The sequence below is a fragment of the Odocoileus virginianus genome, chromosome 1 (assembly GCF_023699985.2).
Source record: "Odocoileus virginianus isolate 20LAN1187 ecotype Illinois chromosome 1, Ovbor_1.2, whole genome shotgun sequence".
Classification (NCBI taxonomy): Eukaryota; Metazoa; Chordata; class Mammalia; order Artiodactyla; family Cervidae; genus Odocoileus; species Odocoileus virginianus.
In genome coordinates this window covers 52,479,095-52,492,871 of record NC_069674.1, presented here as the reverse complement: position 1 = coordinate 52,492,871, position 13,777 = coordinate 52,479,095, and the positions used below count along the sequence as shown (strand labels likewise).

At 37.8% G+C, this 13,777-nt stretch overlaps 2 protein-coding genes across 6 annotated transcripts in view; one reads left to right on the top strand and one right to left on the bottom strand.

Moving 5' to 3' along the window:
* NT5C3A (5'-nucleotidase, cytosolic IIIA) overlaps positions 1–8,420 on the top strand; it is a 40,082-nt gene extending 31,662 nt beyond the window's left edge. For all 5 annotated transcript variants that reach the window (XM_020886051.2, XM_020886053.2, XM_020886054.2 and 2 more), the window contains 7 exons: positions 402–471; positions 1,462–1,508; positions 2,362–2,447; positions 5,041–5,130; positions 6,255–6,417; positions 6,950–7,150; positions 7,708–8,420. In XM_020886051.2, the coding sequence (XP_020741710.1) occupies positions 402–471; positions 1,462–1,508; positions 2,362–2,447; positions 5,041–5,130; positions 6,255–6,417; positions 6,950–7,150; positions 7,708–7,809 (759 nt within the window). In that variant the 3' untranslated portion in view covers positions 7,810–8,420. The remainder of the gene's footprint in view (positions 1–401; positions 472–1,461; positions 1,509–2,361; positions 2,448–5,040; positions 5,131–6,254; positions 6,418–6,949; positions 7,151–7,707) is intronic.
* A 3,621-nt stretch (positions 8,421–12,041) lies between these two features.
* The window catches only part of FKBP9 (FKBP prolyl isomerase 9), a 43,429-nt gene continuing 41,693 nt past the window's right edge, over positions 12,042–13,777 (bottom strand). Inside the window, exon 10 of the mRNA XM_020886050.2 lies at positions 12,042–13,714. Within this exon, the coding sequence (XP_020741709.2) occupies positions 13,538–13,714 (177 nt within the window). The 3' untranslated portion in view covers positions 12,042–13,537. The remainder of the gene's footprint in view (positions 13,715–13,777) is intronic.

The following is a 13,777-nucleotide window of genomic DNA, read 5'->3' as shown; positions in this document are numbered from 1 at the left end:
TAAATAGACAAATCAAGAATGTACAGTTTCAATAACTAAAAGCATGGCATAGTTTATTTCCACTGCATTTTTGTACATTGACCAAGTAGGTTGAAATTGTGCAATGTTTTATTGCTATCAGAAATAGTAACCATATTACCTGCAGTTTCAAATTCCTAAACTGATTAGTCAGATTTTATTTGGTGACTGTGCTGGGGTACTTAAGGTTCACCCTGTAGTTAAGGAAATTCTCAAGACTTGACATATGAACTACTTTAGAAAACTCAGTGGAGACAGAATAACCTCCAGTGGAGGGCTGGGACAGGACACTCTAGAGGAGTCTCATTCCTCTAGAAAATGTGCATTAAGTATCTGGCCTTGGTAGCTGTGATTTCATAATGCCTTTTCCCCTTTTCTTATAGATAATAACAGACTTTGATATGACACTGAGTCGATTTTCCTACAAAGGAAAAAGATGCCCATCATGTCATAGTAAGTGTGGCATTCATAAATAGATTCACAAAAATAATCATTAAGTTCCTTTTTTAACCTATGTTATATGAGATTGCTTGTGTTTTTTTCTTCTTTGTGGACATTGAAAGTGAGACAGGGCTTCTTTTTTATTATATTTTGAGGATTTGTTTTCCCCATGTTACATAAATGGCTATTTTCCTGTATGGTTTTGGTTGCAAGAAGAATGAAGACTTCTGAAATTTTCTCTCCAAATGTGTTGTCTATTGATTCAGAAAATATTTAAATGAATTTAAACTTTGAAGTAGCCTAAAGAAATATATTTATCAAATACTTTGTGTTTTCTAGGAATATTACTAAATTTTTGTGTCATTGATAAGTAAAAGAGTGAGTTACTAAATAAATAGCAACTTAAAATGTGTTGCTGGAATAATACACCTTTTTTGTTTTCCAAACTTGGCAGTGAATTTTTAAAATAATACTCCTCAACCTGACAACCAGGGATATTAGCCCTCTCTTTACTGTTGGGACATGTGTAATTTGAGAAATCATTGATAAATTTATTTTAAAAACCACTAAAAATTACACCCTTTGGCCCAATAACTTTTCTCTGGAAAATTTCTAATTTAGTAATCCCAAATGTTGGGAAAAAGCTTCAGATCTAAGGTTTAGATTTTAAGATCATTAGATTTTCTAGGAATGCCATGTGGATTATAACACTTAAGACCAGAAGTTGTAATGATCATGCTTCTTGACCTGGCATTTAAGTTAACCATAGTAAGTTATTTATATTACTGGTAGCATCAATCAGAGTATTTCTTTTCTTTTTTTATCATTTAATTAAAGTACAGTTGATTTACAGTGTTATGTTAATTTCTTCTCCACAGCAAAGTACTCAGTTATACACATGTATATATTCTTTTTAGTATTATTTTCCATTGTGGTTTATCCCTGGATATTGCATATAGTTCAGAGTATTTTTTTAATGCCTAGTTTGCTTTCTTTCTTTAGATGTCATTGACAACTGTAAGCTAATCACAGATGAATGTCGAGAAAAGGTAAAGACTAACTATAATCCATGGTTACTCAAAGACATCATTACCCTTTTTGCTGAGAATTTTTTCAGGTTCATTCACACAAACAAGAATAGATGCAAAAGTTCTTATAGCCATATCTGGCACAGAATAAACACTCAATAGATCTTAGGCTTATTGTATGGATTATGTACTCCCAACTTATTTTAACAAAAAAAGTTAATAATGACTTTTTAATAATAAAACTTTCATGAGAAACTTTTGAATTGATTACCAAAATAGTCTCATGTCCTTACATTAACTGGGGAATTAAAACAAAAATATTGTGATGGACATTCCCTGGTGGTCCAATGATTAGGATTCTGTGCTTCCAATGGAAGGGTCACAGGTTTAGTCCCTGGTTGGGGAACTAAGATCCACAAGCCTTGCAAACAAAAACAGAAAAAAGTACTGTGGTTTTATGTATTTTGTTCCCTTAAATTGATAGGAAACTGCCTCAGTTCTCTGTTTTACTTGAGTAGGTATCTACCTATGTCTATTTTAACAAAAAAGACTCCAAATATGAATCAAATTTAATACCTTCATAGGAGAACAAAAGATTTTTTTGTAGTGATAATTTGATTATTGGTTTCACTGAATTACTGACCTGAAAGTACTTAAAAAAAGAAAGGTAACTTCTTGTAGATATATTTAGTTACATATAAACTAAGATCAACAGAGATCACTTCAATGGATATATGCATTGGCTAGGCATGATCTTCACCATATAAAGCCGTGTGAGGAAAAGACTTGTTTACATTATTTTGTTTTCTCTTAGACTGAGCAGCTTAATGACAACTCTGTAATCTTAATGATTAAATTATTCACTTATTTCTAGTTACTACAACTAAAGGAAAAATACTATGCTATTGAAGTTGATCCTGTTCTTACTATAGAAGAGAAGTACCCCTATATAGTAGAATGGTAAGTGTGCATTGGGTGATGGGAGGGTTAAAAATATAAAATAACATTACAGTTACAACTAATGGTTTATTTTTCCTCTGTACTGTACATAAATAGATTCATAAATTAGCCAGTGCGTTAGAGCAGTGATTAAATATGACAGCATGAACTCTGATTCTCTAATCACTGCAGCAATCTAGAATTTGTTTTGTTAAGATGAAGATCAGTGGGAATAAATTTAAAATCATACCCTCAAGCCTTAAATTAAAAACATTTTTTTTTAAGTGTATGTGGCTGAATATGCAAAGAAAAAGAATTAGGGTTTAAGTTAACTCTGAACTCAGTTGGAGCCAGCAGGTGTCATAGTTACTGAGAAGTGTACCTCTGATGTTGGTCGTATTAATTGAAATTGCAGCATTCCAAGCAAATCACAGCGAAAGCATTGTGTTCAGTCCGGAGAGAATGCTATTAAAAGAAATGTTGACAAACTTAGTCTGTGTCATAGGAGTCCACTAAGATAATCAGAGGAATTAAAGCCATCCCATTTGAGGAAGATTTCAAGGAATAGAGATGATGCTTTGATTTGAGAGGCAACAACTTATGGTTTTGGAGTTTTAAGAGAACAGGAATGATGTTACTGGTCTTCATAATCCCATTACCTAACCTTGCACACTTAATCAGTATCTATGGTATGAAGCACTGAAAAGAGATTATTTACTTTACTTGCCTGTGCACAAAAAGAACTGAATCTAGACTTGGAAGGCTTATACCAACTTATTTCAACATGATGAAAGAAAGGACTGTTCAGCAATTAGACTTTTCTAGCAATGGTATAAGCTTATACCATTGGGAGAACGAGCTCACTAAAAAGATGGGAGCTGATGCAGAGAAGAGGGTCACCTAGGAATATTATAGCTGGATTTTTAGATATCAGCTAGAGAGGTTCTGAAGGTTTATTATACTGAGATGCTGTGATTATAGGTGGTTTTATGTAATTACAGAGCACCTATATATAAAACTTTCCATAGCAAGAATTTTCTCTTTCTCACTAGGCAATTTAGGCTACTCATGAAAATTTAGATCACAAACAGGTGGGAAAAAATGGCTTTGCTGTTCATTCTTACTGCCATCAGAGAAGTGATTATGCCTCCCTAGCTTCAATTCAGTTCTTCTCTGTAGACTAAAGAAAGATTTACAACTAGTATCCTTTCATTATCTAATTAACATATTAAAACTAAGCCAGAGTTTGAGAACTGGGAAATATGATAAGAACATGCATATTACATTTTGAGCCACATGGGGTATACATTCATTAGTGATGAACTTAAATCTCTAAAATTTAAATTTAAAATTACAATGAATGACGTACTTTTTTTCTCATGCAGAAGAACATTTTTAATAAAGTTAGTAGTCTTCAGTTCAGTTCAGTCACTCAGTCATGTCTGACTCTTTGCAACCCCATGAACTGCAGCACGCCAGGCCTCCCTGTCCATCAGCAACTCCCGGAGTTTACCCAAACTCTTGTCCATTGAGTCAGAGATGCCATCCAACCATCTTATCCTCTGTTGTCCCCTTCTCCTGCCCTCAACCCTTCCCAGCATCAGGGTCTTTTCAAATGAGTCAACTCTTCGAATCAGGTGGCCAAAGTACTGGAGTTTCAGCTTCAGCATCAGTCCTTCCAATGAACACCCAGGACTGATTTCCTTTAGGAAGGACTGGTTGGATCTCCTTGCAGTCCAAGGGACTCTCAAGAGTCTTCTCCAACACCATAGTTCCAAAGCATCAATTCTTTGGTGCTCAGCTTTCCTTATAGTCCAACTCACACATGCCTACATGACCACTGGAAAAACCATAGCCTTGACTAGACGGACCTTTGTTGACAAAGTAATGTCTCTGCTTTTTAATATGCTGTCTAGGTTGGTCATAACTTTCCTTCCAAGGAGTAAGCGTCTTTTAATTTCATGGCTGCAATCACCATCTGCAGTGATTTTGGAGCCCCCAAAAATAAAGTCAGCCACTGTTTCCACTGTTTCCTCATCTATTTGCCATGAAGTGATGGGACCAGATGCCATGATCTTAGTTTTCTGAATGTTGAGCTTTAAGCCAACTTTTTCACTCTCCTCTTTCACTTTGATCAAGAGGCTCTTTAGTTCTTCACTTTCTGCCATAAGGGTGGTATCATCTGCATATCTGTGGTTATTGATATTTCTCCTGGCAGTCTTGATTCCAGCTTGTGCTTCTTCCAGCCCAGTATTTCTCATTATGTACTCTGCATATAAGTTAAATAAGCAAGGTGACAATATACAGCCTTGACATTCTCCTTTTCCTATTTGGAACCAGTCTGTTGTTCCATGTCCAGTTCTAACTGTTCCTTCCTGACCCTGTATATAGGTTTCTCAAAGGGCAGGTCAGGTGGTCTGGTATTCCCGTCTCTTTCAGAATTTTCCAGTTTATTGTGATCCACAGTCAAAGGCTTTGGCATAGTCAATAAAGCAGAAATAGATGTTTTTCTGGAACTCTCTTGCTTTTTCGATGATCCAATAATAGTCTTAATTTGCCTTAATTGATATTCTCCTTTTCTTTGATAATTTGACATTCTCTTTATAATTTCCAGGTATACTAAATCACATAGCTTGCTTGTTGAACAGGCTTTACCGAAAGCCAAACTTAAAGAAATTGTGGAAGAATCTGACATTATGCTCAAGTAAGTTTCTCAGATGTTTTGTTGTTAATTATCTACAGACTTGAACTATTGTCATATATTTATTCACGTGTGTTTTTTAATTAAGATAATCTATAACAAAATGTTATATATAAAAACATATCCAAAATATGCCACTTGGTGAGATAAGGAATTTAGAATAACAGATAATTTAAAGACTAACTTAAAAATTTATGAAACCAAGACCATTTTGAAATATTTTCGCAAAATACTTTTGAAAGACATGATTATGAAAGGAAAGTTTATAAATCAACTTGAAAAGGATTTTAAGCTTATAATTGTTTCTGTTACATGATCTATTTTCTGAATTCTCAAACTCCCTTGAAAACTACTATTTTCAGGAAGTGTAAATATGTTTTAGCAGATAATAAAAACATTTGTAATCATGAATTATATAAATATTTTTAAGCTAATTTCAGTACTCTTTACCACCTCTTAAATGTTTCAACTCAATAGGCAAATATGATGATGCTGTATTTTTCTTTTTTTGATGATGCTACATTTTAAGGTGATCTGCTTCCAAGGAGGAAAGCATTAAATTGTCAGAAAGAGTGTGAGGACAGCTAGTAAGTATTCCTTTGTAGGCAACTTAATCTATAGTCCATTAAGAGTGAAATGAGTTTTGATTTTAGGATCAAGACATTACCTGTAGCTGCCAGATCTTAGGTAAGAGAGATGCCAGATGTAAAGAGAATACAGCTGAGTTCCTGCCACTCTGCTTTTCCTATAATAGGGAATAGATGAACAAGATGACAAGCAGGAGGTCTTCTAGCTCACCGTTTGTGGGTTTTTCAAGGTGTGGTTCATCTACTTGCTGTTAAATGGTATACATAGTGAACTGTAGATTTATGTCCATATTCCAAGTAAGTCTAAAATCATCTAATATGTACTTAGAATTTATTGAAAGTATGATAAAAGTTAACCAGACTGAAAAACTTGTATTAGTATCATCATAGACATCAATAACAGCCCTCTTGGGTAGTATTTTGAAATGAGAATATAAATAAGCCATAGAACCAAGTAGAACTATTTCACTTTTTTAACATCTAGGTGAAAAGGAGATATATCTTGCTCTTTAACACTCAATTCTCACCTCCATCTTACAGGGAAGGATATGAGAATTTCTTTGATAAGCTGCAACAATACGGTATTCCTGTGTTCATATTTTCGGCTGGTATCGGTGATGTGCTGGAGGAGGTTATCCGTCAAGCTGGTGTATATTACCCAAATGTCAAAGTAGTGTCCAACTTCATGGATTTTGATGACAATGTAAGAATATCAAATCATTCTTCATAATTTTAATATCAGAAAATATTTTAATCATATAAATACATTTTAATTTACTCTTTAGTGTATTATATATTCGTTAAATTAGGCCAAGTTGGTGGGCCTTCTATGGGACTTATCTCTCCATGGGTATGTCTGTGTCCATGTTTTAAAAGTAATATACCCTTTTTAAACTTTGTTCCTGAAGCTGCAATCTAATAAGTAGTAAAACTTCTTTAAATTTAATGCAGCAATTCTGAACATTTAAGTATCTATAGATAAGTGAATTAGAAGTGATGTTATTGAATGAGTTCTAAGAAAGACAATATATTATGATAAACCTATAATGAAACCGTTTGGGTAGGAAACAAATGAAAAGTAAAAACTGGGTTTTCGGCACATTTGTGTTTAACATTTAAAGTGGTCCCTAGAAAGTCATTAACTTCTCAGAGCCCTTCTTACCTATATGAATGTGAAAATACAAAAAGTAGAACTTGTAGAACCTATTCTTTCAAAGGATTTATATTTTAAACAGGGGCTGCTCAAAGGATTTAAAGGAGAATTAATTCATGTGTTTAACAAACATGATGGTTCCTTGAAGAATACAGAATATTTCAATCAACTGAAAAACAATAGCAACATAATTCTCCTGGGAGATTCCCAAGGGGACTTAAAAATGGCAGATGGAGTAGCCAATGTGGAACACATCCTGAAAATTGGGTATCTAAATGATAGAGTAAGTATACAGATCTGTCGTTTAATTTTAAGAAAAAAAAAATAGGATGAAACTTGTAGAAAATTGTTACCACAGGTACCTGAGAAAGTAGTTATTTTAAAGACATGTCAGTTGCTCTTTATCCTTTCACTTTGATGATGATTAAAGGACTTGCCATGCACATATGCATGCTGTAGGTTTTGGTGGGGAGGGAGAGTATACCTTCTCAGTGAGGCATCTTTGGCCTTTCCCCACTGGAAGCTGGTATCATTCCCTAATCAGAAGAATCAAAAATGTCTCTAGATATTGCCAAATATTCCTTGGGCACTCTCTCCCTAGTTGAGAACTATTGGGCTAGAGAGAAATCCTTTTGGAAGAAAAACCACTATATGGAAACTTTCTGTGTCAATGAATTTAAAAAATTTTTTAAGTATTTCTTCATATCAAAGCTTTTACGAAAACAAGTTACTACATTTTACCCAAAAGATTTGATGTAATAGTGAGATTTATACTGAGATTATTTACTTCTCCTCCCTGCATATTAATTTTTGTGATTTTTTTTTTTTATTATTGATTAGGTGGATGAGCTTTTAGAAAAGTACATGGACTCTTATGATATTGTTCTAGTAAAAGATGAGTCACTGGATGTAGCCAATTCTATCTTACAGAAGATTCTATAAACAGCCATTCTTCAAGAAGACCTCTCACCTATGGGTGCAATTGATGAAAGAGCTGCTCATCTGTTCATCTGGCTAAAAGACTTTTTTTATTTATAATATATTCTTGCTCTTGAAGTTTTTCCTCTGTATTACTCAAGTATTTTCAGATTTGTTGAATCCATCAACTGGAAGTTCCTATTTCTCCACCTCAACACACTCCTCACTATATATTTTTTAACAAATTTTTAAAAATTCTTAGAGCTAAAATTGGAAAAATAACCCCCTACATTTCGAGAGTGACTTTTGTAGCTTAATGTTATTATGACATTTTCAAGGAATCTTTTTACATTGGGAAAGTTTATAGAAGATTTAAAAGTTTTATGAAATGATGAAATAATGTGCATGATTTTAAGTGTTGTCATTTTTATAATTTGGGTGAATTACGCTGATGGTATTAATCATCTCCTAAAACTTACATTTAGTTCTTTTGTTTGGTGAAAATCAGTATTTACCAAAAAATATTGGCACTTGATGTTTGAAAAATATCCATTGGTATCAACATGTCACTAATCATTACAGAATGTTCTGTATCAAAGCACTGATGATAAACATGAAATGAAAAGCCTTTGTAATTCTGGCAAGACTATTATTATTCATTCGCAAAGCCTGCCATGATTTTCTTGCATGTATGTGTGATGTATGAATCCCAATGTCTTTGTCATAGTGCCTACTTAGGTTATTTTCAGATTTATACACTATAGGAATAAAAAAGATTTTTCCAGAGAAAATTTAATTTGCCCTTCAGAAAATAGTAGGGCCTGGGAAAATTGTTTTCCTCCTGTGAAAATATTAGTAAAAGAGGTACTTTATTGTACATCTAAGCGTTTCAGAAACAGCCATAGGCAGAAGACAAAATGTTGCTGGGTCTCATGGTGACTAAAATAGAGTACTTCAGCATTAGGAACCAGTATGCCTCTCTGCAGCCTGACTTCCCATTCCAAATTTTGGCGGCCCTATAATTGGTTTACACAAGGCTAAGTCTTGCCATTGTGATAAATTTGATCCTGACTCTAGCCCTTGAACTGCAGTCTGTGAGGAACTAGTTGGTGTTCTTAGCATCTGAGCCATGATACAGACAAAGCATGTCCAGCTAGTTCTGATATCCAGTATGGGCAGTAATGTCTAGTGCAGTCATATGTGGTAGAGAGGCAAGGTCTTGTGATGCAAACCTTTTTCCTGCATCCCATCTGTACTCTCCATCACTGCTTCTCTGTTTTTTATAATAAACAAAGCACACAGTGGCAGAAAGTAGACTGTCCCCACTTAGGTATTTCCAGAATGGAACTCAAAACCAAGCTTCTTGCTTTAAAGCAGATAGCACGGCATGTGCGTGCATGCTAAGTCTCTTCAATCTTGTCCTACTCTGTGACTCCATGGACCGTAGCCCACCAGGCTCCTTTGTCCATGAGATTCTCCAGGCAAGAATACTGGAGTGGGTTACCATGCCCTCCTCCAGGGGATCTTCCCCGCCCAGGGATCTAATCCCAGTCTCTTGTGTCTCCTGCATTGGCAGGCAGGTTCTTTACCATTAGCGCCACCTGGGAAGCCCGTGGCATGGAGGCAGGATGGGGTGTCAATTACCTGGAGGACTTTTCCACACAGAAAAAATTGGGACTCCCTTATCAAATGATAGCTCTTTACTCCTGTGTTTGCTATTAGAGCTTGCCATATTGGCTATTTTCCAAAGGAGTTTATAATGTGCGTCCACACACAAGCACAATGTGTGGTGTAAGTGTAAAGAATACTAACGTGCTGACCTGCTTTCTCGTCACTGCTCAGTCAGTCACCTCCCTTTAAAATAAAAGCCATGAGAACAGTCTCTACGGCCTCTTCGGGCCACTGCCAGTTTAGACATGTCGAGACTTGCTGTGGGATTAAATGTGTAGGGTGAGAGAATAGGGTGCTCCCAAGTGTCTGGTTTGAGCAAATGGGTCCAAGAGAATGAGGGAGGAGCTCAGGCTTGGATGGAAGGTGCTGGGAAGGGCGTGGGAGCACACACTCTGTTTTGGGCCCACTGAGTTTGGGATGCCTGTGAAATGTACAGAGGATACCGTAAGGGGACTAGAGCTCGAGAAGAAAATTTGAGTAGTATAAATCTTGTCTGCATTTAAATGATATTTAAGTAGGGCCACTATAAGCTGCAAGGAACTCCCCAAACTACTGAAATTCCAACACTAAGGGTGACCACACACTATCAAACACTATTTTAATAATATCCACAAATAGGAGTAAATAATTGCAAGTAGTAGTCTTATTTTATAAAAAGACTTCAGATCTCCAAGAGATCCAAGGGAAGAAGGCTTCAAAGAAAGCCACTCTGTTCCTAGAAACCTGGTATTAAAGTGCTTACATATAATTTTGCAGTCAGGCCAGCTTCCCTGACAAAATGACATATGTTCCCTTAGCAACGGAAAGAATGGAAGTGCCAGGCGGCACTCAATAAGCTAGATTTAGAAAGCTAAATACTGCATGGTATCATTTATATATGTAGATACAAAAAAAAAAAAAAAAAAAGTTGAAGCCAGAGGGGAAAAAAAGGTGATTACCAGGGCCTAGGGGGTGGGGGAAATAAAAGGATACAAACTTTCATCTGTACGATAAATAAGGTCTGTGAATCCAATGTATATCATGGTGACTACAGTTGATAGCACTATCATATAGTTGAAATTTGGTAACAGTAGAAGTTAAATGTTCTCTTAAAAAAAAATGTGATGTACATGTTAATTTAAGTTGATGGGAATCCTTTCACAATGTATATTTATGTCAAATCATCACACACCCTTGAAATGTTTTAAACAGTTTTTTAAATTACACCTCAATAAAGCTAAAAAGCAAAAGCCAATAAGACAAAGACCCAAGAAGAGCCAGCATTTCAGTCTGAATCTAAAGGCCAGAAAAGACCAGTGTTTCAGGTCAGCAGTCAGGCAGGCAGCTTAAATACAAAAACAAATACCAGCTAAAGTTTCCTTCCATTCTTGAAGCTCTAAGGCTCACAGTCCTTAACTTCCCCAGAGAAACTTATTTTTTATTCAGCCAACCTGCCACTGTAGAAAATAGCCAGTGAAGAAATTCAAACAGGACCAGCTAGAGATCTAGGGTGGAGAAGAAGCACAAGATACTCATCTCCATGAACATATGTGAGTATAAAGACGTCACAAACCAAATGCATTCCAAAGGGCAATTCAGTTCAACAGATCATTAACCTATCTAGTGCATTCAAGGAATTCTGCTAAATGAAAAAGCTGCGTGACTGTCTGCTCCACAGAATAGGGTTACAGAACATTAGTGATAATGGCAGCGGCAGCCGGGAAGGCCATGGGCACCTCCTTCCCCTCCCAGAAGCATACAGAATCTCTGAAGTTGCTTCTGCAAAGAGTAAACCGGGACTTCCCTGGTGGTCCAGTAGTTGCAAGTCTACCGTGCAATGCAGGGGACGCAGGTTTGATCCCTAGCCGGGGAACTAAGATCCCACATGCCACAGAGCAACTGAATTGTGTGCCGTAACTAGAGAGGCCACAGGCTGCCACTAAGACCTGATGCAGCCAAATATTTTTTTAAAAAAGAGTAAAGCAGAACATTTGCTCTTTAAAAACTATGTAGTTTTTCTCTTTAAATAAACCAGTTATTTTTCCACTCCAACCCCAACCCTTAACCCATTCTACACCTTCCCCTGCACTCCAAAACACTGATCTCTGAGAACACCAGCCCCTGAGACCCTTGCACTCTGGCTTCAAATTGGCTTCAGCTGATGGGAGCAGGACAGAGAAAATGAGTGTTTCCTCTCTCACCACTCTGCTTGCTGCCAGCCACAGTTCTGGGGGTGGCTGTGTCCCTCCACCCACTCCTACCAGGCAGCCCCGCCAAGGCTCCCCCTGACCCTTCAGTCCCAGCGTTAGAACAGCTTCCTACTGTTGACACCCAATGGTGGTCATGGGTACCTCAGCATGCTTACTGCACCACCCTGCCCCAGCCCCACCACACTCGTGTAGAGAGTCCTTTCATTCACTTCTCTTCAGAAGTCCCACTTCAGTGTATGTTTCCAGCCTAGACCCTGACAGATACACCCACTTTCTACTGTACAGCGATCTTCCACTTCTTTCAACTCAGTCCTGCTGAGTTTTTAACCAAGGGGATTCTGAGGGTGTGGCATATTCTCATGGGGGAAAATGAGCCTTCAAATAAAACACAAAACCTGATAATTCAATATTTTATATATGAAAAATTCATTTTCCAACATTTGTTCCACTGAATGAGTGCACAGCATTTTCAGGAACTATTTCAGGGCTACATCAGTACAAAATAGTTTAAATTAGGCACACAAAGTCACTTCAAAAGGAAAATCATTAGTTACTTCAGGGTGAGTGCCACCACCACGAGGGGACAGAGGACATAGGCAGCAAGGTGGTCACTGCATAACATGAGGACAGGTCAGCAGGCACAGTGTCCTACGCAGAGAGAGGCCCCCAGGCCTTAGGGCACTTCCCTCTCCAGGACACAGGGGTGACAGAAATACATCACTTTGTTTATGCTCACCTGTTGGGATGACATTTCTGTCTTGACTACAGTGAGATAACTCGAGTGTGGCCGAGCCATCAGCCCTACTTGTATCTATCTGATCAAAGGATTCAGGGCGGGAAGAGAGGGTGCTATGGGTTAGAGTGATGGGAATAAGAAAGAGTAAAGCAGACAATCTTACATGACAAATGCAGAATCAAATTCTCTACTCATGAGACAACATGCCTTATGTTTGGTCTACTGATTTTCTTTTTAACCTCCAAGTTACCTGGCCAATAGAAGGACCACAACAAGGTGGGATATGATTAACCAGAAAAGTGTGTGTATATGTGTAGGCATGATGGGAGACTGGGCATTACCAGGTGTGTGTGTGTGTGTGTGTGTGTGTGTGTGTGTAGGCATGGTGGAGGCTGGGCATTACCATATCTTGTACAGGCTGCTAAGAAGTTTCGTGTGTGTGTGTGTGTGTGTGTAGGCATGGTGGAGGCTGGGCATTACCATATCTTGTACAGGCTGCTAAGAAGTTTCGTGTGTGTGTGTGTGTGTGTAGGCATGGTGGAGGCTGGGCATTACCACATCTTGTACAGGCTGCTAAGAAGTTTGTGTGTGTGTGTGTGTGTGTGTGTGTGTGTGTGTGTGTGTGTGTGTGTGTAGGCATGGTGGAGGCTGGGCATTACCACATCTTGTACAGGCTGCTAAGAAGTTTCCTGGGGCTGTCTGGGAATACTGCTGGGGCCTGCCCTCTGTTTTCTAGCCACCTGGAGAACACTTTGAAAACACCAGCAAGTTAAAAACATTTTTAACCCTCTTTAGAGATCCCAGACACATTTTCTTCTGTTCCCTCCAAGATGATTACAACTTCTATATGATGCTATTTTCCTTTAACAACAAAACCACCTACCCAGAAGACTCACAAAACAATAGCTGACAATGCAACATTTTCAATATTCTACACCACCCATGCTAAGGCCCCCACACTGATTTTATTTAGTATCACTGGCATCAGCCTAAAATTCTCACCATGTATATCAGCCCACCCCGATGTTATGTCCCAGGTGCCATGTGACCCATCTACTACCTGCTGACCATTTCCTTTCTGAGAGATCCTTGCACCCTCAGTGCACATTCTGCCACAACAGGGGGCTTGGTATCACACAAGTGGCTCGTGTCAGGTTTAGAGTTCATCATGTTTCGTCTCCTGGTCTTTGAGTTTAAATTCCTCAGCTGTGACCTTCCCATCTCCATTTCGGTCCTGGTTGGTGAACATATTCTTCACGATCATCTCAGCATCAAATCCAGGAGCGAGTTTCCCTTTTCCAGATGCCACCTGGGCATGAATGTACTCCGAGAACTGGAAAGAAGGGGGCAGTACAGACCATGAGACAGGGCAGCCACACACCAAGGTGGAGCCTGA